This window comes from Megalops cyprinoides, chromosome 21 (assembly GCF_013368585.1).
Source record: "Megalops cyprinoides isolate fMegCyp1 chromosome 21, fMegCyp1.pri, whole genome shotgun sequence".
NCBI lineage: Eukaryota > Metazoa > Chordata > Actinopteri > Elopiformes > Megalopidae > Megalops > Megalops cyprinoides.
The window spans coordinates 5,260,001-5,286,719 of record NC_050603.1 but is presented as its reverse complement, the minus strand read 5'-3'; the positions used below and the strand labels follow the sequence as shown (position 1 = coordinate 5,286,719).

The following is a 26,719-nucleotide window of genomic DNA, read 5'->3' as shown; positions in this document are numbered from 1 at the left end:
CAGATAGTGGGAGAGAGGGTGAGTGTGAGAAAGAGAGAGAGTGAGAGGATGAAGAGATGGAGACAGGGAGTGAGGGTGTGTTGCACAGATAGAGGGAAAGAAGTTGAGTGTGAGAAGCGCAGGGAGATTGAGCGAATGAAGAGATGGAGAGAGAGAGAGAGAGAGAGAGAGAGAGAGGCTGAATATGAGTAAGGCTGTGAGAGTTTGAGAGGGATGAGGGGGGAGAGAGAGGGAGGGAAAGAGGGGGTGAATGTGTAAGTGAAAGACAGGGGAAAGGCAGGGTAAGTCCTATTGTAAGGTCAGACAGCTCTACTCCTGCCAGTTTGGTTGTCACAGCACAATGGGGCACACACTGATCTCTGGGAGGGATCATGTGCTTTCATACAAACCATGAGTGAATTTCTCAACACCTCTCTCTCTCTCTCCCTCTCTCTCCCTCTCCCTCCCCTCTCTTTTTCTATTTCTCAAACCAATGTGTGTGTATGTGTGTGTGTGGTATTGATTGACTGTGTGTGACTCCCTATGTGTGTGTGTATGTGTGTGTGTGTGTGTGTGTGTGTGTGTGTGTGTTTCCCCTCCATCAGAGAAGCTGGCACAGAAAACTGGGACACAGAGGGCTGCCAAACACTCCCATCTCCGGCAGTCCACACCAAATGTCTCTGCAGCAAGATCTCCACCTTTGCAGTCTTAGCGCAGCAACCTAAAGACCAGGTAAGTCCCGCTTTCTTTTGTCCTTTCGCCTGGGAATATGTGGGATGAGCAACAGTCCTCGGCTTGCCAAGCTGTGACTCCAGTTTCTGAGAGCTCTAGAACTGCACAACTCTTAAGCCGTTACATCGGCGCTCTGGAACAATGCGGTATTACAGAAGAGGTGTAGACTGGTGGAGGTGTAGAATTCTGGCTCTAGGATTCTAGAACTACGGAACAATGGAATTGCTGAGCTGTGTATTTTTGAGTTCTTGTGCCAGTGTTCCTGAGCTGGGAGAGACCGCAGTGGAGATGGATTCAGTTTGCACTTGGGCGGTGCGTTGTTGTTAAAGCCTAGCTGTGGTTCTGTGCGACTGCAGTGTGCTTCTAGGAGCGCTCGGCGGTGACGGTTGGACATGTCCAACGGGGCACAGTGCGTGCCTGGGGCCGGGTGTGGGACGGTGGAGTGACAAGCAGATCTCACATTAGTGGAGAGCATTCTCAGGGTGGGCAGTCTGCAGATGGTGGCCCGGGTGTCCCCGAGGGATGGGACAGCAGACATGGCTCTACGACCTGGCATCACTCCACACCCGCCCTCCCTCTGTTCCCCCGATGACCTCTCCCCAGGACAGTGGCATCTCGAGGACGAAACCCATCCTCTTGGGCTGTTTGTCAGGCTCATCCAGCACCTCCCCGTCTCCTTAAATTTTATTCTCAGCCTCCTGTGGAGGAGATGCCATGCGAATCAGCGCTGCATTTGCAAAAGAACAGAATACAGCATCTAAGCTCCGTTATTGTTTTGATAGAGTTTTGCACCATGGCGAACTGCAGGTATGAATGGCACTGCCAAAGATTCCAGTGAATTTAAACAAAATCCTTTTTTTTTTTTCCCTCAGCCGAAAGACAATGTGCGGTTGTCACTGCCGGATGGCTGCGCGTGTTGTGTGTAGCCACGTTCAGCGTGTGCGCCACTCTAGCAGTGATGCTGGGGTGATTTCTCAAACGAAAGCAAGTCGTCAGCTTTTACTTGATGACCAGTTTATCCGTGTGTGTGTGTGTGTGCATGTGCATGTGTGTGTGAGCGCCAGTGTAACATTTCGCATGCAGTTTTTTCCTCTCACTATAAATAGCCATGAGCTCCTGACGTGAGTAGCATGGCTTTTATCTGTCACCGTAAATGCCTCCGCCACTTACTATATTGAACCGCCCCTCTCTCCTCTGCTAATGGAGGCACAGACTGGACACATGGCCACATGCTGGTGGGTCCTCTCTCTGATGACACACGCTCATAGTCTCTCAAATAAACAGGCTTTTTTCCCCCCCTCCCCGCCCCCCTATCCTCTCTCTCCGCTCTCCTCTGCAAGTCACCCGTGGAGCAATCATGACCCAGTTTTCTCTTTTTTTTTCTGTTCCTGAAAGCACCCCCATTAGGGTGATTGATATTCACGCAGGGTGAGCGGGATGCTGGGAGATGGAAAATGGCCCTGAGAAATGAGCAATATGGGGCGGAAAGCCGCGCTGACGGCCAATCGGAGGCCTTGGACCGGTCACAGCTGGCTCTCGCTGCCACTGTTTACATGGGGCCGGAGACCCAGTGCCAAGCAGAGAGAGAGGGGGGGGGGGGGGGGGGGGGGGGGGGGGGGGGGGGGGGGGGGGCAGGGGGGGGTGAAAGAGAAAAGGGTCAGGGGAAAGGGAGTGAGAGAGAAGGAGAGAGAGAGAGAAAGGTAGGGGTAGGGAGAGAGGGGTAGGGAGAGAGGGAGTGAGAGAGAGAAGGCGAATGAGAGAGAGGGAGTGATAGAGAGTGAGAGAGGGGATGAGAGAGGGGTAGGGAGAGAGGGAGTGAGAGAGAAGGCGGATGAGAGAGAGGGAGTGATAGAGAGTGAGAGAGGGGGTGACAGAGAGAGGGGCTGGGGGAAAGGGAGCACGAGAGAGGGAGAGAGAGAGAAAGGGGGTGAGAGAGGGGTAAGGAGAAAGGGAGTGAGAGAGAGAGTGAGAGAGAGTGTAAAAAAAGTGGTGGGGAGGAAAGGGTGTAAGTGAGAGAGAGTGAGAGAAATGGGGGTTGAAGGGGAGCAGAGGAGAGGCATTCAAAAGGCTGGATGCCGTGCAGAGAAACTGAGGGATGGAGTGAGAGAGATAGAGAAAGAGGAGGGTTCAGGAGAGGCCAGAATGGGGGATAAATAGGAAAAAGTTGCAGCCTTTTCTAAAGGTTACCCTAAAGCTTGAATTTTGTTGAGAAACGGGAATGGCTGTTTGAAATGTCACAGGAAGAATTGCTGTCCTAACTTCAATGGATCCGTTATAGCTTCAGACCTTCAGTGCTCCTGGAGACCAGCTTACCCCTGTCAAATAGCAGGAACTTTTACAATTAATTTTCATAGTCATGAAATTAGTCACGATTTTTCGGTCATGGTCTTTGCTTCCTGATTTTATCTCATCAGCCTGTTCATAATTTAGTTTTGTCGCTAGTGTCGTCGCTGCTTCCAATTTTCTCACAAAATCACATTTTGGATGTCATAGAAATCTCATGAAGTATTGCTCATATGCACAGTTATAGCAGGGTTATACTGCAGTTATAGCACACCTGTATAGAAGTGTTATCTCCAGCATTTTTCACAAATTGCCCTTCAGATGACAAAATAGTTATTCAGGGCCATGGCCGTGAGCCAGAAAGAAATGACAAGTGACTCAACGCTCTCTGTTGCTCTACATGCTTTCAATAAGGGTGTAAAGTATATTGAAATTATCACCATATATTACATTTACATATATATGTAATATATGGAGATGAATCAGGTCATGAAAGTAGGAGCCCTTACATGTGAGCACTGACACACTTAAAAATCCCAGTGGACAATGACTGAGAGTGTGTGTGTGCGCGTGTGTGTGCGTGTGTGTGCGTGTGTGCGTGTGTGTGCGTGTGTGTGTGCGTGTGTGTGTGCGTGTGTGTGTGCGTGTGTGTGTGTGTGTGTGTGTGCGTGTGTGTGTGTGTGCGTGTGTGTGCGTGTGTGTGTGTGCGTGCGCATTTCCCTCTCTTGAAAATGCATCGACATCCCAGATGCTGTCACCAGCGGACCCCGCTGCCCATTCATCAGTGAAAGAATGGCTGGTGACATTTGGAGATGTGCGATAAACACCGCCATTAGCACGCGGTAATATTTTTTCCATTAGCTATTAGCCAAGGTTGGGTGGACACAGGTCAGCGCCTCCTCATTATTGCTCCGCATTACATATTCACCAGCAGGCCTGCGAAAAGTTAACAGCTCCCTTTAAGAGAGAAGAGAACCACCAGTGAAGTGGGCCTCAGAGCTTCACCCTCCCACATCATTCGCTTCAATCGTTATGATCAGAAAACAAACGCTGAGAAAATCGTTGCTGCCTCAAGGCTAAATTTGCTCTCAATACCGAACTGTATTAAGCAGAAAAGCGCGTGTCAAAGCGGGTTTTGTTTGTCTTTTGTGGTACATGCCGCTTGCCTGTTGGTGTTAGTTTGTACCTGTCAGGACCTGTACCGCCCTGTGGTGTTGACAAAATCCCGAGCAACATAGACACTGACCATAGAATTCACTGCTGTTCTCCAGAGAAGCCGCTACGGCACACCTTACATGCATCTTTAGGCAACGGCTCACAGGTTTGACACAGTTGCACTGTTGTTCTATGAAGGTCAAGCTCTTTTGACCGAATGAAGTCATTGATTGACACTACGTACAGTAGCCCCCCCCCCCCATTACAAAGCCTCTCTTTAGCATCGCTGGTTTGCTCTCTGGGCTCCTGAGGGGTGGTTGCTCAGTCCCCATACAGATGCAGCACTGCGTGGCTCTCATCCTCATACAGCAGTAATGGGGATAATGTCTCTGCTTTAACGTGGAGCTGAAGTGGTACACAATCTGTCCCAGCGAGGACTACGTTGCTGATTGGACCTGGTGTAGGCCGCTGAATCTCCAGCCCGCCAGTGACAGCTTATCTGGGAATAGGAAGCCGAGGGGGCGGGGGGGGGGGGGGGGTGTTTGGAGGATTAACCTCTATGTTTAATAGTAGGGGGGAGTTTAAGCCACTGCTGTCATTACAGCCCAGTGCATATCGCCCGATAATCCTGTTTATTTCCTGCCGTCGTTTACAGAGACAGTGGCGGAAGAGCCCGGGCTATTTACTGCCACGAGGGATCCTTTTATATAGGCGGTGATGTGGTCTTGGCTGCCACTGGCTGTCTGGCACCACTGCTGTGTTAATTGTGAGACCGTTATGCGACTGTCACGTTAACGCTGTGGGGCTGTTGCCTTAACCTGACAGTCATCAGGCTTACTGTGTTCATACGCATAATCAGCACCTTAAGGTCAAAATTTTGTGATATTGTTGTGGCGAAGGCGACAGCATTCCCATTCTGCTATTGCAGTGTTTCGCGCACGTGTGAAAATCGGGTTGTTTAAACAGGGAAACGCATGCACACATGTAATCACACACACGCATACACACACACACACACACACACACACACACACACACTGCTCTGGATGAGATCCAGACTGGCGCAGAAGCACCCTTCCTCACATGTTAAAAGGCCCACCAGCAGTCCTTTCACAGGATGACATTCCCTGCATATCTGGGGATCTGTATTGTCCACTAAATCCTGCACGGATAGGCCCCCGCCGGCGGTGCGCCCGCGTTTCTCTCAGCCAGCCCCCCCCTCCCCCCCCCCCCCCCCGGTCTCCCCCCACCATCAAATCACACGGGAGGGGTCCCGCTTCCCACTGTCACTCCGGCCTCTGTCAGGCTCCCCCCCCCCACCTGACACTTCCATTCCTCTTTCTCACCAAGGGTTTACTCCGCGTCATCGATCCAAAAATGCAATTAAAGACGCAGCCACGTCCGCCGGAGGGCCCAAGCCAACCCCCCCCCCCCCCCCCCCCCCCCCCCAAACCCCTTCCCTCCACCCTACCCCCGCCTTCGTTGGGCGTAAATTGCAGAGAGGATGAAAAATCCAAAATCAAGCAGGGGCTATTGATCTGATACATAAAAGAAAACAGTGATAAGACAAGCAGGGGGGTTATCGGAGACGGGCTGTTATCTGAGAACGGGACAGGGGCTATTGTAGTGAGGGCGCTAATGAAAGTCTGTCGGCCAGCGTAGCAGTGTTAGCCGTTCCCGTCCCAGATCGATACAGGCTTGAGTTTTAATCAGAGCCGGCGCGGTAAATATTCATGGCCCGCCAGGGGGTTTCTGTAATGACAGTCCTGACTGGCTCCTTTCTCACTGACATTGGCTGAGGCGGCCCCCCCTCAAATTAACCAGCTTGATTACGCCTGTACAGCAATGCCAGAACAAATGTCTGGCTGTCAGCATCACCAGTGGCATTGTTCAACTGTATTTTACTGCGGAAGGCTCCGGAAAAGACGGGCTCTCCGTCTCTCGTCCCGATGATTTGCTGTATGCATTTCTGTTACCACATTCTCATTTCACCGTAGCTGCGTGCTGTTACGACGTTACAGAAACGTCGCGAGAACGTTTCCCAGGGGCGTCTTATGCTTTGATGCGATTCAGAATGTTTCATTTCTGCTTTGAACGTTGATCTGTTCCAGAGGCTCTCCAACAGGGTGCCTCGCCAAGGCAAAGTACCCAGCATCCTCTCTGTGATGGAACCTGACAGAAAACAATGAGCGTAGCTTGAAAGTGACACTTAAGCTTCTTAGGGAATAGTGTACATCTCTTTATATACGGCACAACAGCCATCACATGCACGACAAGCTTCATTTTAGGCCCTGATAAGACGTTATACCTGAGCAGAAATTAAATATGTTGAGGCAAGGAGCCAGGGCTTGACTGTGATATGATCAGGAGTGAAAATACATTGGATTTCATGCTCTCAGAAAGAAAACAATCTCAAAGTAGTGTAATATCCAACTACTAAAGTTCTTCTTTTCCATCACTTTAGAAATGAGGGATGGGGAATCATAAGCGTTCAATCACATAGATTGACCTTAAATTAGATTACTCAATTAACAATCTGTTGAAAGGACAATGGTTCCCTAGCAGATTCCCTAATCTATCTTGCGTATGGATGGGTCCGTGTAATAGTCAGTTTGAACCTTCCAGACCATTCATTTGTGGATATGCCAAGTGTCTATTAAGAAATGATGCTGGTGAACGATCAGCACACTCAGGTAAAACTGAGGGCGGCAGTATAGCACAATGGAAAGGGGCAGGTCTCGTAACCAAAAGGTTGCTGGTTCAGTTCCCTACTGGGGCACTGCAGCTGTAACCTTGGGCAAGGTACTTAGCACAGAATTGCCTCAGCAAATGTCCAGCTATAAAGTGGGTAACATATAAAAACTGTAACCTATGTAAGTCGCCCTGGATGAGAGTATCTGTTAAATGACAGTTATGTAATGTAATGTAATGTAAAACACTGGAGCTCACAGTGTTTGGAAACGAGGTCATTTTCTGTGTTGTTTATAGGCCACAATAAAAACAGTGTCTGTACACCTGTTATTCTCACATTAGCAATGTGTACCCTCTACTGGGTTTTAAAAGCACTGCTAATATCCCATGAAGCACGTTTACCTCCTGATTTGAAGCTACCACCACCAAATTAGCAACTACTTATCTTTTCTTCTCTTTTGATGACATTATTGTCTTGACCAGATAATATCTCAGTGACTCAGTGATGTGCTGAGTAAGTTTTTTGAATAAAGTTGATTTAAAAATTCCAATTCTGTCTCTTTCCCTCCGTCTGAATGTCACTTGTTGATGCCGTAAGTTATTGTGGGGAGGGAGAGAGCAGGGAGGAGTCTCCACACCACAGCGTTAGGCAGGATAAGTAGGTTAAAATTTCCTGGGCTGAAAATAGCTTCGTTCGCAGTCACTCCGGAGTGTGGCACCAGCCCTGGGGGCTGCTGGGAAACATGGCCTGTGATTCCCTCTCTAATTTGAGCGCCGTTCCGCTCCTCGTGAGCCACGGCTGCATTGCCCCCACCCCCCCTCCTCGTCACATCTGCCGCACCTATTTAAACTACGGCGCAGTGCATGGGAAGGTCTATCCTCGGGGCGCCGAAATGAACAAGGTGAAAGGCTAGGTCTCTCTGGCTTCGTTTCGGCACTGGCACCCATCCCGTGAGCTTATTTAAGGAGCCTTGGGACGGCACCAGGCTTCTAAGCTAGACGGCCGGTGACTTTGAGCTGTGGTCAGCATGGCCGTAGAGTGACCGTGGCGGAGAACTGTGCCAAATATGAGATGAATGAGTTGGTGGCAGAGTAGCATAGTTGTACACAGCAAGGCTTGTAACCGAAAGGGTATTGGTTCAATTTCCCACTGGGGCACCATTACTGTACCCTTGGGCAAGTTACTTAACCCACAATAGCCTCGGTAAATATCCCGCTGTGTAAATGGGTACCATGTTAAAACTGTAACCTGTGCAAGTCGCTCTAGATAAGGCCATCTGCTAAATGTCGGTAATGTAATGTATGCCACACTGCGGGCTATAGCCCCTCGATGACCATGACTGCACAGGTCAACGTAACTGACTAACCATGAACATGTGACATCTGTACAACGTTCCTTACCTGTAAATATTAAAACACTCCATGGCTTACTTTCTCAGCGGTAATGTAATGAATGGATGTCATGCAAAAAGTGTGCTGAGGAGTGGTAGTATTGTACATAGCAAGGAAAGATACAGCTAAGAAAGTAATTAACACAGGCCTAGAGCCAGACTTGGATACACATGCCAAATGTGAGGGGGAAGAGGCAGTGCTAGGAGAAGTTGTTTGCTTCATCTAGACAGTATAGTAAGACATACAACTGCTATGGTATACATATGCTAAATTTATAATGTGCATTTATTCGTTTGGCCGATGCTGCTATCAAGAGCAACTTTTATAGCATGGTTCATTATTAAAATGTACTAATGCACCTTTTCTTCTGTAAGCCACTCTGGATAAGAGCATTTTCCAAATGAAGAAATGTAAAATGTAAATGTAATATATGTACCGAATGAGCATGAGGAATGCCATCCAGTGTTATGTTTTCCAACCCTGTTAGATATTGTAGAGTAGGCTGTTTGTCCATGTTGGCAGTCTATACAAATCCACTGTCCGTGTTGGATTATTGCAGAAATGTGATGAACGAGTGAATGAGTGAAAGCTGTGAGACATTATTGGCACATGCAAGAAAGCATCTGGTGGTCCTACTGTTCAGTCAATGCTAAAGCAGCTATTAAGCTGGAGATGGCTAGTTCTGGTGTTAAAGTGTCACGTGTCTGAATTAGTTTTGGTGTTTCAGCGCTGTTAGCGCTGACGGTGCAGAGCATCAAACGGGCTTTTAGATGGTAAATCTTTCATGACTACAAGGTGTGACAGAGGTGCAGCTGTGAGCTGGCCAATCAGGACGCCTGCCACATTTATTCTGCAGCAATCCCAGCGCGAGAGCCTTTTTTCACCATCCGCACCTTTCTTAAGTGTCACTTACTGGTAACTACCTGCATCTTTGTGACACCTTTTTATTTTTTTTTTTTGCATCTTTAGACTGGGCGCCGAGACCAAAAAGCGGACGTAATTTGAGCAAAATCAGGCAGTGTCGTCAGGAGTTATGCAAGGAGGAGAAAAAAAGGAAAAAGAAATAAAAAAGCAGGATGAAAATCATCAGCTTTTACAAAATTTTTACTTGAAGGTTTAAAATCAAGTTTATAGTGGTATGATTTCAGCCAGTCTAGCTTCAAAGCTTAATAAACCGCGCATTATCAGTTGATATTGATACAGCTATTACCCAGCTATATCTACCAGTGACCACGCCGTAGTGTTTTAACAGTACACTTGTTAGCAAACTTTCCCATACCCCAGGCCTTTGGTTAGCAGTAGAAGTGGATTGATGAAGACTGCAGTGTTCTTAGGGAAGAGTAGCTGCCCTAGACTTTACAGTTAACATTCATTAATTGACTTGTAAATATTGTATCTGTTGTCCAAATTCTGTGGCAAACATCATGTAGAGCCTTGCTGCACTGCCTCGGTCCTGGGTCCCAGTTTTCTCTGAACTTTTGTTCCCAGGAACTTTTACTCCTGATTCTACCAGTCATGGTCTTGACTAAACCAATAAAGCTCCCTTTCCCAGGGCTGATGTGTCTGTGGTTAAAAGAGAGCTGGTAAGGGCTTCTGGACTTCTGCTGTTGGCACTGGAGTTGAGTTGGACAAGAGAGAAGCAACTCCTCTCAGACTGCTTAAAGCAGAGCTCCCCAATTTTTTGTGTGTACCTTCTCTCTCTCTCTCTTTCTTTCCTCCCACCCCACCCACCCTGCAAATACTGAAGAATTCTGCCTCACACCCCTCCCCCCCCTCCTTTGTGTGTTCTTTTTTGCTTCCTCTTTTATTAATTTTGATGATTAATATTCTGCGCTGGTCTCAGCCTCCTGCTCGCACAGATACATTTGATGGAGTGGTTATGAATAGGAGATCAGAACGCAGAAAGCACCCTCTCCCGGCATTCGCCTGATGAAAAGGGACCTCCGTTTCTGCCCGTTCTCCCTCGCCTGCTGATTGAAGTGGGCTTTTGTTTTTATTTTTCATGCCCCCACCCTCTCTTTTCTGCCTCTTTCTCTCTCTCACGTCTGCTTCCAGTCCAGTTTCTGCAGTGTAGGGAAAGGAATTCACTGCCGCTATACTGAGTTTTCGGCTTTTGTCAGCTACAGACAGGGCTGAAATAGTCAGAATCTCCATAAGAAAAAGCATCCTGTTAGTACTAAAATGGACAGCATCAGTGTGTTAATAGAAAAATGTAAAATGTGATGACCCCTGAGAAAATGAACTGTGGAGTGTTCTAATATTTGCAAGTAAGGAAGGACCTACCAATGTCACATGTTCATGGTTAGTCAGTCACAGTGTCCAGTGCAGTCGTGATCATTGAAGGACTATAGCCAGCAGTGTGGCATAGTGAATAAGGAACGATGTTTATAGACAAAAAGGTGCAGATTTGTGTACCAGGTGGGGCAATACTATTGTTCCCTTAAGTAAGGCACTTTACCTGAACTGATTCTGTTAATATTCAGATGTATGTATGATTAGATCACATGTAAAAACTCAACTTTCCCAGTGACTTGTCCAAATAAATAATGTAAGTGGGAGGAGGTCCAGTATCAGCAGTGTAACTGTAAAACATGCCCTCTCACACACAGCACAGGTCCTGTTGGTTGTCTTGAACATTATGAATCTGTGGCATACATCCTCCTCTGAGTGTAGCACTGCGTTAACCTGGGTCGGCATGTCTCAGCTCCTTCTCCCCTCTCCTTATCAGAGCTAAAAGTGCATCTTCCCGAGCTCTGGAGAGGGTCTGCGCTGAGGGAAGGAAATGTTAACGCAGGGTCCTGCTCTGAGAGCGCCCCACACAACCACCTGCACCCCGGCCATCGATTGGGGGTCCAGCAAGGGTGCCACACTGGGGGGGGATCAGGTCAGGCACTGAGCTGGAAGCCTGCAGTGGAGGATTTAAAAGCCAGGCGAAGACCGGCGTCATTCTGGGAAAGGATGGGGTGCTTTTCGAAGCCGCGTGATTTGTTATGTGCTCATTTGTTCAGGCGGCTCAAGGAGTCATGTCGCCAAACCGCCGCAGTTCAGTTAAATGAGTTCCCTGACTGTCGTTCTGATTCTGAACTCCAAAAAAAACCTCCAGTGTTGAACCAAAAAAAAAAAAAAAAAAAAAATCTTGATTAAATTTCAGTGGAGTTACTGAGGCCAGTGATACCAAAGCAGGAGATTACTTTTTCCCCCCGTTAATCCGGCTTATAGCGAGAGACACATGCCAGTTTTACAGGAACAGTGTGCAAACAAACAAACGAATGTTCTGACGAACAAACAGATGAAATCCTCACCTGTACCGGTACACAGGTTGTGACCCTCTCCTCTTCTCAGTCCTTATCCCCGCTACAGGACCCGTTATATTTACACAGAGATCAGTGTGTCCGTGTCAGCGAGAATATGGTCGAGTTCAAGCCCACATTTCCCTGATTAAAGCTCCCTCAGACTCTAATGATGGCCTTCAGTGAAAATCGTTCGTTTAAATTGCATTCACTATTTCTGTAACTATCTGGGTAAATGCGCTGCTGGGTCCTTTGTTTTGGGAAAATATGTTACAATGGCGATAAATGTGTGGATTAAAGACATAATTCGAAACAGGATATTTAATAAACGTCTCAAGGTGAGGAAAGAGCACCTCTTGGGGCAAGGGCGTAGCCCCTATTTCGCTGAGGTCCCTGTTCATGGTCCCTATTTCACATCTGTGGTCTTTTGGAAACACACACACACCCGCAGTTAGAAACACAGCAGAAACACCTCTGATGGTCTTCTGCAGTAGGCCACCACTCAACCTAAGCGGCCAACATTTGTCTGCAAAGTGAGTTCAGAGATCTCCTCTTGCAGACGTATAATAGCCAAGCTTTCATGACGTGAAATTTGAACGCTAATCTGTTCCTAAACCAATCTGGTCATATATGTCTTATCCCCACAGATGTTTCCCCTCTTATTTTCTCCCTAAGATTTCTGCTTACCTGTTTGCTGGCTAGCAACTCCCACAGCATGAAAGTTTGATGACCTAACAGCATAGCAGTCAGCTAGTCCCCCCCCGACCCCCCGGAACCTTATTTGGATGTTTCAGTGCATTTTGTGATATAGCTTTTGGTTTCATTCAGCCGGGAAGGCAGACATCAGCATGTTTTCACACCTCACTGTGGTTTTTTGTCACATAGAGCTTGGTTGAACACAGCTGAGTTTGTACCTGATATGCACATTCATCTTCATTCTGTGAAGGAGAGTGTGGTGAGGAATGATTCACAGCTTCACACCTTCGTTACAAACTGGATTCATTCTCAGTCACTGTGACTCACAGAATCTACTTTAAGCATTGGAAGAAACCAAAGCATTTGTGAGCAATATTTTGTCAGTATTACAAAGCGATTTATTTTAGTGCAGCGTGGTTCTCCATGGTTTAAAACAGCACTTAAATTATTAAGATTCTGTTGCTACATCCGATGTACCGGGAAATTTTCAGTTTCATGTTGGACAACAATATCTGAGAATATAAATACAAACGAGAGCAGATCTTGGTTAAATCTCTATGATGATATGACATATATCCTTGTAAGTAGGACATGTGCTTCCACATGTTGACATATGTTTGTGTGAGCAATTGTTTTGTAGTCCACTTACAAAACAAAACAAAAAGATATTAATCTGAGCTTTCAGGGCTCAACAGAATTAGTAGAGAGTTGTGTTTTTACGGGCTCAACAGAAGTAGAAGAGAGCTGTGTTTTTACCTTTCTCTCTCCCTCTCTCCCTCCCTCTTTTTAGGATATGGGACCCTCCAGCATGCCCTCTGTGCCCCTCATGGTGGGCTGTGGGGTGTCCTGTACAGCTTTGCTCATCCTGCTGCTTATCTACGCTGCCTTCTGGAGGTACGTCACACTCCCCCCGGCTCCGCCCCCACCCCATCCCGTCCCGTCATCCAGTCACCCGGTGGACCACTAACCCGCTGTCTCCCCAGCCCAACCCTGATCCCCCTGCTCCCCCCCCCCATCTGTCTGTGCCACTCTGCTGCCGCTGCTGCCAGAGTCCTGGCTTGTCCTGATCTGGGCCTTAGTGACCTGGCACACCTGTTTTAGCATCTGTCTCTGTGTTGTCAAGTGCTACATCACACCAGTGAGAGAAGGAGAGAGAGAGAGAAAAAGAGAGAGAAGGAGAGAGAGAGAGGGGAAGACAGAGAAGGTTCACACACATGAGCGGACCTTGTGACCACGGAGCCGAGGAAGGGGTAGATTCAACATCGCACAAAGAATGTTTTGAGGAATCGTACAAGGTCAGAACACTGTGCACGGCTCAAACAGTACGGTCTCATGTGCAAGAGCAGCTCTGACGTGTAACGGTAAAAGAGCCGGCAGTGTTTCAGTGTCTCTTACGAGACATTTCCCTGAAAAAAAATGCTGCTATTTGCAGAATTTAGCACTTTTTTTTCCACAGGAGATTAAAAAAAAAGAAAGATTTGGCATGGGAGACACGTTCATGGCGCCAATCTTGCAATTAGCTCTAATTGCGAACAAATGAGCGATGGCGGGTCGTCCCTCTGACGAGCGGGATTATTTCCAGTGCGGTAACACCGGCGCTGATCCGACCCCCGGGCCCACCAGCGGGTCACTCTGCTCCGCGGCAGATGGCGGTGTCATGTGACCTGCTCCATTCAGGAAGTGCGCTCTAACTGTCTGTACTGGTATCTTCCCACTAACGATTTTGCTCTCGACTCATTACATTATTACATTGTTGTCATTTAGCAGGCAGTCTTATCCAGAGCGACTTACATAGGTTACAGTTTTTCCCATTACAGTGTTGATCCATTTATAATGCTGGATATTTACGGAGGCAATTCTGGGTTAAGTACCTTTCCCAAGGGTAGAGCAGCAATGGCCCAGAGGGGAATCAAACCAGCAGCGTTTCGGTCACGAGCCCTGCTCTTCACCATAATGCCACACTGCTGCCCAGCACAAACATCACGATACACATGCATACGCATGCACGCCATGCAAGCAGCGCACACACACACACACATACACACCTACACACACACTCTTTCTCTCTCTCTCTCTCCCCCTGGCAGATCTGTTTGTGGGCTGTTGGACCTGGCACCTGATCAAACGCTTATCGCCCCAGAAAGGAGGTAGTTCAGGCCCCAGTGCTTAGAGGAAGTTAAAGGACGGTGATTGATCCATTGAGTAGAGTCATTGTCCTGTCCATTGAAGGGGTAGTTGAGGCGATCACACACGTAGCTGGCTCAATGCAGCGTGTATTAGGCACTGGCCCGCTGCCCGTGTGCTGCTGTAAGAGTTAAGGTGTATATCAGTTTCCCCAGGCTGGTTATGCGGTCAACTTGGATTACTTAGTGCACGTTACAGAGTTATGTAGGATATCTCAAACAATACATTATTTTACATTACATTCATTCAGCAGACGCTGTTATCCAGAGCGACTTCCAGCACAAATGCTAACAAAACATGGACACCCATTTGAAACACGTGATATGATGCCTCCAGTTCAAGAACAGGGGGATGGTTTATAGCATTTTCGTAGAAACATTAAGGGAGGTATACCTCTGCTAGCAAAGTAAATTAAATAATATTAAATGTAAAATACACTTATTTGATAAACAACCATAATGGATGTGGTTCTTTTTCCTTCACGCTCACTTCAGGGACCACCCTGAAGAGTTGGCCACCTCTGTTTTGCGGTTATCCTCCGTGTCTTTCAGTGTACATGTATATAAAGCATTTCAGCTGCTTCAGTGTTACGGTTTTTCTTTTGCCGTGACCTCCATCCCTCCTTTCTCAGCCGGTGTATTTCCGTGGATAGTGTAGGGAGCGAGGGCTGCAGATGGTGGGAGTTATTCTTATCCCTCTCCCCCTCTCCCTCAGGCCCACAACAACTGCAGCGGCCTCTCTTCATCAGCTCCGCCCGTTACCTGTCTGTCTGCCGTCGTATTCCTGTCCTTAACTCTGCGATGTGCTGTCCCTCCCTCTCTCTCTCTCTCCCTCCTTCTCCCTCCCTCTCTTCCTCTTTCTCTCACTCTCTCTTACTCCCTCTCTCTCTGTGCAGGTACATTCGCTCTGAGAGGTCCATCATCCTGGTAAACTTCTGCCTCTCCATCCTAGCCTCCAACGTGCTCATCCTTGTGGGACAGTCACAGACACTCAGCAAGGTGAGAGTGTGAGGAAGCCCCGCCCCCCTCCTCCTGCAGAGACGGGGTCTCCGGCCCACTCTTGCAGGGGCCTAAACCCTTGTCCAATCAACGCCTTACTGACCGCTTATCACACACCACTGTTCTCTGTCTTAGCATCGCAGGCCTCTGTGACTGTAGTAACTTTCCTTACAAACTCGAAGCTCCTGGTGTCAGTTTTTTTTTTTTATTTGATATCAGACTAAGGGAGAACTCAAAGTTTGCCCCACTGGCAAATCTTAAAGAAACAAGCTCTTTATGCTTGAATTAAATTAGCCACTGACAATGCCAGCTAATGCACCACTGGGGGCGAGTTTGACATTCTGAGGTGTCTCGGCTCTGTGGGTGTGGGTGGCCTGGCTGAGGCCAGCATCAGTATATCTTTATCTGATTGGCTGTGTTATGAACCCATTCTGAAAACTCTCCTACCGTGGGCCTGGAATCTCTGGCCTTTGCTCTCTATTGCCTTCCGCTGGTGGATGCAGAGATGGCTCTTGAGGCTCAATGTCAGAGGCCTGTGTGATGCTCTTTCTTGGCACAGTCACCCTGGGAGTTGGAGGCACGCAGGCAAGAGACTGGAATGGGAAGCATATTAAATCTTGCTCTCTCCTTCTCTCTCTCATGGGGTGCATGTCAGACCCATTACTGGCGATTCTGTCCTCTGTCTGGGACAGAGCGCTTTTTGTTAAAAGGCCTTTTGGGTGCTTGCTGAACCCCGCTTGATCTCCAGAGCCGCAGAGTGCTGATGGTGTAGGAAGCCACCGCTGCCTCTGCTGAGCTGGCGTTGCTGATGCTGCATCGCCACGGGAACGGTGCCTGGACAGGGACCAGTCTCTGGCATTAATAATTAACAGACCGAAACATCCCTGCAAGTCTCACTGGTGACACATTTTGCACCTGTCTTCCTCACACACGCGCACACACACATACACACACACACACACACACACACACACACACACACGCACACACACACGACCCACTGTTAATGACACATAGTTCACACATTCACTCTGTGGGCACCATGAGCACCCTGTTACCTGCAATATACAGGATTCTGTATGTCTCATTTTTGTATCACTGTGCCATTGTCAAAATCCACTTCAAACGGCTTAAAAAGCTGAGGCACCTGATGTGCTGTGTGTTTGCTCTCTGTTTCAGTACTTTACTCTCTGATGACCAGCCCATTCTCTCACTCCACCTCTCACACACTGTCAAACTGCTTAGCTCACGCGCTCGGGCTCTTTGCACTCTCTCTGAAGTCTTACTTTTATCTGGTTTTCTGGACACTTCTTTCTCACATGAATTTTCTTTCCCTCCCTTTGTCTATCTGTCTCTCTCCCTCTCACTGGCCTCCCTCTGTCCACCTCTCACCCTCTCTCACCCCCTATCCTGTCTTTGCCCCCCCCCCGTCCTCTCTTGCCCTTTGTTGCCCTATCACCCCCTCTCCCCCTTCTTGCCCTTTCTTGCCCTCTCTCCCCCTCCCGTCTCCCCCTCCCTCGCCCTCTCTCGCCCTCTCTCCCCCTCCCCTCACCCTCTCTCCCCCTCTCTCGCCCTCTCTCACCCCCTCCCTCGCCCTCTCTCCCCCTCCCCTCACCCTCTCTCCCCCTCTCTCGCCCTCTCTCACCCCCTCCCTCTCCCTCTCACCCCCTCCCTCACCCTCTCTCCCCCTCTCTCGCCCTCTCTCACCCCCTCCCTCTCCCTCTCACCCCCTCTCTCGCCCTCTCTCTCCCCCTCCCCTCACCCTCTCACCCCCTCCCTCTCCCTCTCTCACCCCCTCCCTCTCCCTCTCACCCCCTCCCTCACCCTCTCTCCCCCTCTCTCGCCCTCTCTCACCCCCTCCCTCTCCCTCTCACCCCCTCTCTCGCCCTCTCTCTCCCCCTCCCCTCACCCTCTCTCCCCCTCTCTCGCCCTCTCTCCCCCTCCCTCGCCCTCTCTCCCCCTCCCCTCACCCTCTCTCCCCCTCTCTCGCCCTCTCTCACCCCCTCCCCCTCCCTCTCACCCCCTCCCTCACCCTCTCTCCCCCTCCCCTCACCCTCTCTCCCCCTCCCTCTCCCTCTCTCCCCCTCCCTCGCCCTCTCTCGCCCCCTCCCCTCACCCTCTCTCCCCCTCCCCCTCCCCTCGCCCCCCTCTCTGCGTTTTGGTCCGCAGGCTCTCTGCACTATGACGGCGGCCTTCCTGCACTTCTTCTTCCTTGCCTCTTTCTGCTGGGTGCTGACGGAGGCGTGGCAGTCTTACCTGGCCGTGATTGGCAAGATGAGAACGCGCCTCATCCGCAAACGTTTCCTGTGCCTCGGCTGGGGTATGGCACCTTTCCTGCGTGCTGTAGACACACACACACCTGGGCTGGGCGATATAGCCGTCGCGATATATCGAATAGCTATTTTTACCGCAATAACAGCTATCCCCGATATGTGGCATTAGGTTTTTTCCCGTATTTATTCCCCATTAGCCATACCTGATGTGGGAGCACACCTCCAAAGTTTTCCGAGGCCATGTGAAATGCCACTTGTATCTATTCAATGTTGATATCACAGCAACAGCACTATGCTGCTTCCATGTAGTCGATAGAAACACATGGCTACAAAGATAAAGAGTGAAAACTAGGGCTGTCAAGTGATTAAAAAAAGTTAATCTAATTAATTACATGCTTTGTGATTAATTAATCTAAATTAATCGCATATATCAATATTTGCCGTGAGAAGCATTTTATGTTCAAATTGTGCTTTATCCAACAGTTAGTTCCGACCAAGTAAATTGATTGGACAAGAGGCATTCCATGAGCGCTGATATTCAGTATAACAGCACTGGCACTTTTAACTATACATGTATCACTCCGCTTTACAGATGTTCCAATACAATCATTGATTACGCCAAAGCGAACCTAATTCGCATTTACCAACAGCACAAATGTAGATACATTTCCATGTATAATATAGAAGAACCTAGCTAGCCTGCAGTTGGGTATGATAAATGCTTAAATGCACAGTGCCGTATGGGGTTAAGGGGCATCACAGAATGCGATTAATCTGCATTAATTTTTTTGATGCGTTATTTTTTCTATAATTAATTCATCGAAATTAACATGTTATTTTGATAATTCTAGTGAAAACATACGCTATGCGTTTTTCAAAGCCAATAGGTAAGTTAACCAACATATAGACACAAGTGATATTTTTCTACCCCAGAAGCATTTCATTGAACTTTGGAGGTGTGCTCCCACATCAGGTATGACGAACGGGAAAAAAATGCGGGAAAAAAAAAACGCCACATGCCTGGGATAGCTGTTATTATATTATATTATATTGCCCAGCCCTACCTGTGCACACACCTGCTCACATACCTGCACACACACTCACACACCAGAATACGCTTTCACTGCAGTTTTCATATTAACCTCCTCTACACTTACAGCAAATAGACCTGCCCCGCATAGAAAAAAAACCTTTATACAAGATGACTCACCTCTAAAAGTACGAGAGTCATCCTCTAAAGTTTTTGTTTGTATTTTTTTTTTCCTTGACAGTGTGACTCCCCTTGTATTTGAGGAAAAAAAAAATGGGAGTCTTGAAAGGATGATGCTCCGGATACAAAGTTTGAGAGATGTCATTCTGACAGTTTGAGAAGCATTCTTCTTCTTCTGAGCCGAGCCTTCTCATAAAGAAAGAATAAGAATGATTTCTCAAGTGTCTGATTTAACGCGGGCTGACAGTGCCCTCAGTTCACTGTGGCACAATAATGCGCGGCGCATCGCAAAACATATCACAGTGTGGCACCGTGCCCAGGCTGGCACAGAGTCGCTGCTGTGTGACAACTGTGTATGAGGTGATTGGGAACGAAAACGCGGATAATACCATCTCTCTGAAAAGAGAAAAGAGAAACTCGGGGGAGATTCTGGAGAAATCACTGCGGCACCTGTCTTCATTTGATGTCTTATTGATCCGGCGATCAGACCCGTTCGGTTCGAGATGCCCCCAGAAGATGCATCCCGAGGATTGATGTGTTGCTTTATTGCTAAGGTTTAATGAAATTAGTGGGCGTCGGCATAAAAGCCCTAACACTGATGGAATGATTCAGCCTTCATATGGAGATGCTTTAAAATAGATGCGGTGGTAGCCAGCCTTATTAAAAATGCACGGAATCGATGTCATAGTGGTTGTGAATTCTGACCTTAATTGAAAACCTTTAAAACAGACACACGTGCACACACACACACACACACACACACACACACTCACAGAATACACCCTGAAGGTGCTGTTTAAGAATCAGCGGGGGAAAAAAACGTATCTGCTTTTCCTGTACATTAAGCTTTTTGTCATTTTTCACAAAGTTTCTCTCCCTCCGCCCTCCCTCCTCTTTCATTAATGCTGGTTTTTTTCTTAATTGCGTTTAATTTGTGGAGTTAATCAGTGCATTGTTAATTACATGAATATTTCAGAGCCAAGCTCATTAAGTGCCCACGTTGCATACAGGCTGAGCGAGAGTGTAATTAATGTGCCTAATTAATACATAACTAAGTGACCCCCCCTGTGATGGAGAGCCCATTAGAGAGGCCGGCAGCACAGGGACATGGGTTCATATCCCAAAAGGGGGCCTGGGAATTAAATGGCAGACATGACACTTCATACTGCAAAAGCATGTGGTTTGCGGTTAGACAGACTTCACACAACGGTGGCAGACAATGAACCTCATCCACAAGCGGGCCGTGCAGACAGCGTTTTAACTCATACAGGAAAGGCATTTTACTATCTCATACAACCAGGCATTTCGATAGCCAACTGGATGTTTTAAAATTCTGACAATCCATTAGCGCATATATTGACGTATCTAATCTGAGAATAAAACAAAGATTCAGAAAACTTAATTCAGTGATGAGTCTTTTCTCCTAGAATAATCACCTGGGCAGCAGTGTAGCATAGTGGTAAAGAGCAGGGCTTGTAAGCAAAAGGTTGCTGGTTTGATTCCCTGCTGGGGCACTGCTGTACCCTTGGGCAAGGTATTTGTCCAGCTGTATAAATGGATAACATGTAAAGGATTGTAACTTATGTCAGTTGCTCTGGATAAGAGCATCTTCTGAATGACGATAATGTAATGTAGCAATCACCTACGTTTTTGAATCGGTAGCCATTGCATCTCACTGTCAGTGACACACTACCTCTCAGCTCAGCACTGACTGGTTGGACACATCTCACCCAGCGTGGCCATTAAGAGAATAATTTCACCTTTCCCCACGTCAGAGGCGTTTTGTTAGCCGTAGCAGGGCTGCAGCCACGGCTCCCCCCCCCCCCCCGCTCTGTCTGCTGTCTCCCCCTTCCCCCGTTAACAGTAACAGCGTGCACCGTGATTTCCTGTGATTGCGCTTTCTGTCTGAAGGCGGCCATAATCAGTCATATGAATAGTGCGTGCTTTTTCGAGCCTCAGGCAGTGATTCGGCGAAGGGAGGGGGGCATCACTTGTAGATGGCCGAGTTCAGCGGGGCCTGGAAAAATGGGACAAAAGGTTTAGCAACATATCTGTATTCTTACCTTTTTTACCACCTCACCATTAGTATTTGTGTGGGTGTATTATATTACATTACTGTTATTTAGCAGACGCTTTTACCCAGAGCGACTTACATAGGTTACAGTTTTTACACGTCATCCATTTATACAACTGGATATTTATTGAGGCAATTGTGGGTTAAGTTCCATGCCCAAGGGTACAGCAGCAGTGCCCCAGTGAGGAATTGAACCAGCAACCTTTCGGTTATGAGCCCTGCTCCTTACCACTGTGCCACACTGCTGCCCAAAACATGGATATGTTATATAGTGGGTTTGGGAAGGGTGCAGGGAGTTCTTCTTCAGCATTTTTTAAGTGCATGCCACAGAGGCAGACGTGGAAGAGCGTCAGCAGAGTAAACCTCCCTCCCTCTGTTCCCTAGGTCTCCCAGCTCTCGTCGTTGCTGTGTCCGTGGGATTCACCAGAGCCAGGGGTTACGGCACGCCCAGCTAGTAAGTCTCTCTGCTCCGCCTGGTGACCTCACAGAACGTGACCCCCCTCAGCGGGGGCAAACTCGGAGAGCCCTGCACTTGCTGAACTCGGCCCTCACAGTGGCATGTCCTCTTTGTGTAAGCTGATTGGCCATATGGTGGCCTGTTCTGTCCGGCTGTCAAACCATGACTATGGCAAGCATAGCGAGGAACTGCAGAGGGGTTTATTCATTAGATATTTGATTAAAATTAAATTAAATTACAACACCCACGTGCCCCTTTTCCTGCTGTAGTGCTGAAACCAGCCTGGCTTTTTGTAACCCTTTCCCACTGCAGAGCCGGAACCAGGCTGGTTCATTGTAACCCTTTCCCACTGTGGTGCTGTAACCAGGCTGGCTCATTATACCACGTTTTCCACTGCGGAGCTGGAACCGGGGAAGCATGAGATCGAGCTGAATCAAAAGCTTGCTGACCAGTGCAAAACACTGCCACCAGAGCAGTACAACCTCCCAGTGATGGAAAAGGGATGCTGGTGAGCCAGCCTGGTTCCAGCTCTGCAGTGGATAAGATCTATATCTCTGATGTCACCTAAAGCCAAGATGCTGTTACCTTTTTGGAGGTCTTAAGAAAGAGGGCCCTCACTCCAAGTTTTTGAGCAGAACCCTTCTCTCAATGTGATTCTCTGTCTCTGTGTCCTAGCTGCTGGCTGTCTCTGGAAGGGGGCTTGCTGTATGCCTTTGTGGGACCCGCAGCTGTCATCGTATTGGTGAGCTCCACCTCTGTACTTTTTCCTCATTGGTTGATGTCACTGTCCATCACAGTGCTAATGGGCTCCACCTCTAAGACCCTCTTCCCCCTCACTGGCGGGTCTCGATGTCCGTCAAAGTCCCAGTAACCGTAAGCTGTGTTGTTTTCCTCTTCGCTCTTTATGCACGGTCTTTGATTGGTCCAGATGCACTGTGAGGGGCGTTTTAATCAGCCAAGGAAGGAGATGCCGTTCGTCTCCCTTTGTCCTCGGACCCGAATGCCTTAAGGGGCAGCCACCATGCCGTGTCAGATGAAATTAGGCTGCTCCATTGTGTGATGTTTTTTCTAGGTCGGGTTCTGCAACATCTGGAGTGTAGATAAACATTCATTTTGGGGGCCTTTTGTAGAGTGTGAGGGTTTTAATTTGTGTGTGTTTGAGTGTGTGTGTGTGTGTGTGTGTGTGTGTGTGTGTGTGTGTGTATGTGTGTGTGTGCGTGCGCATGCATGTAGGCATGTACATGTGTGTACGTGTGTGTGTGTCTCAGACTGCTGGCTCTTAGCATGGGGTTGAATAGGTTCTGGATATTTTTCTGTGTCTGCTCGTGGTGCAATCAAACCCACTCACACATGCACACCACTGAAAATGAGCTCTGGGCATCTGGAGACGCACACAGCACCCGGAGCGAAGTAATCTAATTAATGGAAAATTAATTAATCTCACCCACGGCAACCAGCAAAATTGTAACCGATTGTCTGTTTCAGCTTGGGCTGTGCTGGAACAGGAGTGAGGAGAGAGACAATTCTGTTCACTGCTGTTATCGCAGGAACATCACTCTTTCTGTCTCTGTGTCCCTCCCACACTTCAATCTCCTGTCCCTCTCTCTGTCTCTCCACACTTCTGTTTCTGTAATCTCTTTCTGCCCCTCTCTCCCTCTCCTCCCTCTCTAGTCTCCTTCTGTCCCTCCCTCTGTCTCTCTCCACTTGTTTCTGTTATCTTTTTCTGTCCCTCTCTCCCTCTTCTCTGTCTCTGTAGTCTCTTTCTGTGCCTCTCTCCCTCTTTCTCTTTTTCTCTCTCTCCCTCCTGCTCCGCAGTCTCTTCCTGTCTCTTCCCCCCCCCCCCCCCCCCTATCTCTCTCCCCTCCCTCTCTTGCCGTTCTCTTTAAAAGTCAGAGGCAAGGCATTGAAATGGTCGATTTGATAATGTCCCAGAAGGTAAGGCTGTTCGGCTGAAAATGCACAAACAGGATTAGGAAGGGAAATGTCACCCGTGTAGAAAATCCTACAAGATCGACCCGATTCCGTGGAAAATGGGGCCCACGCGCTGGAAAGCTGTACAGATATGCGTAGCGGCGGGTCGCCGGGCACAGATGTGAAGGCTTTGTAAATAGCATGTTTCACAGAGAGGGAGAGAGAGAGAGAGAGAGAGAGGAGCGTCGGTGCCTGAGTTTGTACTCGTTTACCACTCTGAATTCCCCAAAACCGTTACCCTGACCACATCACAAATGGGATGCATTACCAACATTACTGGCCAGGGATGTGGCATCATCATCATCATCACCAAGTTCTCTGAGTAAGAAAAAAAGTCAGGATTGGCTGAATGCCGGTCCACACCAGAATTATTGGGTTTACCGTCTCCAACAGTTTTATCTCTGTCTGATTTTATTATGCCAACCAGTCTCTCATGTACACCGGAAGACTTTGCTGTACTTGGTATTGCGCAGAAAACCGCTGAGGCTGCGCATTCTTAACAACTTAAGATGTTAACGCCCAGCTCAGGAATATATTTGCATACAAACAGAGTGATCTCTCGTAAGTAAACCCAATGCAGCAGCTCAGTTGCTAGCTGGTCTGCAAATAAAGAAAAACAAACATAGAATTTTCAGTTACGGAGGAATTAAGTATGTACCTGCATATAGTGAGGTAAATGAATAAGGTAGCTCACCTGTTTTCTAGCTGGCTGGCTACAGCCAGCTCATTGCAAAGGTGATTTTGTGTGTGCAATACTGCAGATCTTTATTCACAGCAAAAAGATTTCAATACTGAAGTCTTAGCAGCCTCCCAACTACCAAAAACGTGCACACATACACATACACACACACACACACACACACACACACACACACGCTATAAATACAGAGGTTAATGACAAATGTTTGTTCTCTCTTTCAGGTGAACATGCTGATTGGAATTGTGGTCTTCAATAAACTGATGTCAAGGGATGGCATCTCAGACAAGTCCAAAAAGCAGCGAGCCGGGTAGGTGAAATGGGAAAAAAAAAATAAACCCCTAATAAAGGCATGTGAACCGTGAGATCAACATCAGCACCATCAGGGGAGTGATCACTCTCCAGTTACAATCTGCAGGAGTTGTAAAATCAGCTGTGCAGATACTATCCCACAGTTCCTATAGGCACTGTCAGCCCAGCTGCTCTGACTGAATTCCAGTGCGTTTGACCCAGACAGACACCACAGTCCCAGACCGCTCAGCCCGGCGCATCCCTAACCGTTATGACAGCTTTATTAACGAGGTGGTATCGATCGGTCGCCGTGTTTACCTGGAAACAATCCTCTAATGGACGCATCATTACCGCGCCTCTCCCCTGCCGGAGCGAGCCCGTAAGAGGCCAGCCCCGTGTTCATCTGTTGAATAAACGAGTCTTTCGTGTAAAGCTTTGCTTTTCGTCCGCCGTGGACGTGATAAATCTTTCACTGTCATAACCGCCGCCGGGGTCAAGCCTCAGCGCTGTTTCAGAAGCAGCGTTTACATCACCTCAGGGACCGGTTGGAGATCCACTAATAGTGTCAGTTTAACACTTCCTGTTTATTAATTCACTCCAAGAGATGCCCCCCCCCCTTGTTCTGTGAAATCCATTAGATAACCATTCAGACACAAAAACCATTTGTCGCTGAGATACATTATTAGACATTATAGTGATATTATAGCTTTCACCCTGTTGTATGTTTATAGTTTTAAGTCCTCATTGACCCATCAGTTTTGAATCATGAACTTGCCACTGAGATATTAGTTTACAATTTAGATGGTTCAACAGACATTTCAGATTAATTCCTACACTGGCTACATATTTTACTGATTAGTAGGTAGGGTGTTTTTTTGTTTTTTTTATAATCAAGCCTCAAATGCGTTAACTGTGCTGACCTACATGTGGGTGGCTGAAAGATCTCTTGTGTTTTGTTATTATCATTACTAGTATGATCATTACATTTGCATTCCATGTTACTCTTCCAGTAATAAACTGTCATGGGTCACCCGCTGCTGCTGATGATAAACTTTTTTTCTTTTTTACGGGTCTTGCCTTGATTGTAAATTGCAATTGTGACGTGAATCCAATAATGAATTATGGTTTTGGTTTGTCCCTCTTAATTACATTTGCTCTAAATCACTGATCTATGATAATCCAGTGTCTGGATATTCCTAATCCCTCAGACAAGATCTATGCTTTCATTTCCTGGGAATTGATTTCTGGATTTTGCTCTTCCCCCCCACCCACTGTTGACAATATGACAAGTGTAATTGATTTATTGGGGAGCTGCAAAGGTTAACAACAGATCATTTCTTACGTCGTTTGTACCTTAGGTGCCTCAGTAACACTGATATTCCCTTATCGTGAGACCATTATAACCTTCTTATTGACGAAGCCTTCTTCGTTTGAGGGTACCTAGCAACAGACAGCCCATACTTATCACATTAATGGGGAAAGTTGTCTTAAACACTTATTTATTCATGAAACACGCAGCAGACCCTGACAGTAAATGAGATGTTAACCATGCTAATACTCCATGTTACGCCACCTCCTATTAATTTGGGCTCATGCTAAATGGTTCGAACACATACTCCTGGGTCTGTTGCAAGTCCTCACAGCATGTGATGGGGGTGTTTTAATTAAATGATCTGGGATTGAGAACAAACTAAAACGCCATAACCAGGAGCAACAAGGAGGAGTATTATCCGTGATGACATTTTCGTGTTATTCATTTGTTTTTAATTTTTTTTTTCCCCCTCCCGGTGCTCCACGTTAGTTCCCCAGATCGCCTGAAATGTCATGTTCGAGGCAGCTTTGAGACGCCCTGGCATCAGTCCCCCCCCCCCCCCCCCCCCCCCCCGCACTCCGTCCCCCGCCCAGATCTGTCAATTCTTTGTGCTCGGATTGTTTTGTCTTTGACATCCTCCCTTAATGAGCCAGTCCTACAGTTTCCATTCTGGCTCTTATTGCAGTACAAATTGTCCCTAATCTGATGATTCTTTTGATGTCAGGGAAAAAAAAGCCTCTCAAGGTAAATGAAGCGACACAGCGATCCCCTTTGGGCACTCCAGGCAAATTTGCTTCTAACAATGTTTTAAGCTTTACCCTATACAGTACTGACCCGAAGCAAGGAATCAAGATGAAAGGGCTGGTTCTCCAACTCAGTCCCATGATGCAATGGGAGAAGTCAGAACTGCAGTGAATCGGGCCACTCAAAGAACAGGCAAAGGGTCTGATTTGTACACATCCCATTAAGTTTTTGGACTATTTCAGAGTGATTCATTTCATGAAAATGATTCAAATAAAGGTATTTTGGACTGT

General features: G+C 47.7%; 1 protein-coding gene across 6 annotated transcripts in view; it reads left to right on the top strand.

The window, feature by feature from the left end:
• The window catches only part of adgrb2 (adhesion G protein-coupled receptor B2), a 249,326-nt gene that overhangs the window by 191,590 nt on the left and 31,017 nt on the right, over positions 1 to 26,719 (top strand). For all 6 annotated transcript variants that reach the window (XR_005004465.1, XM_036515960.1, XM_036515957.1 and 3 more), the window contains exons 17-23: positions 585 to 711; positions 13,009 to 13,112; positions 15,298 to 15,400; positions 17,570 to 17,720; positions 21,342 to 21,411; positions 22,090 to 22,156; positions 24,307 to 24,392. Coding sequence is in view for 5 of the 6 variants with exons in the window: in XM_036515960.1 (XP_036371853.1) it covers positions 585 to 711; positions 13,009 to 13,112; positions 15,298 to 15,400; positions 17,570 to 17,720; positions 21,342 to 21,411; positions 22,090 to 22,156; positions 24,307 to 24,392 (708 nt within the window). In the remaining variant the exon portion in view is untranslated. The remainder of the gene's footprint in view (positions 1 to 584; positions 712 to 13,008; positions 13,113 to 15,297; positions 15,401 to 17,569; positions 17,721 to 21,341; positions 21,412 to 22,089; positions 22,157 to 24,306; positions 24,393 to 26,719) is intronic.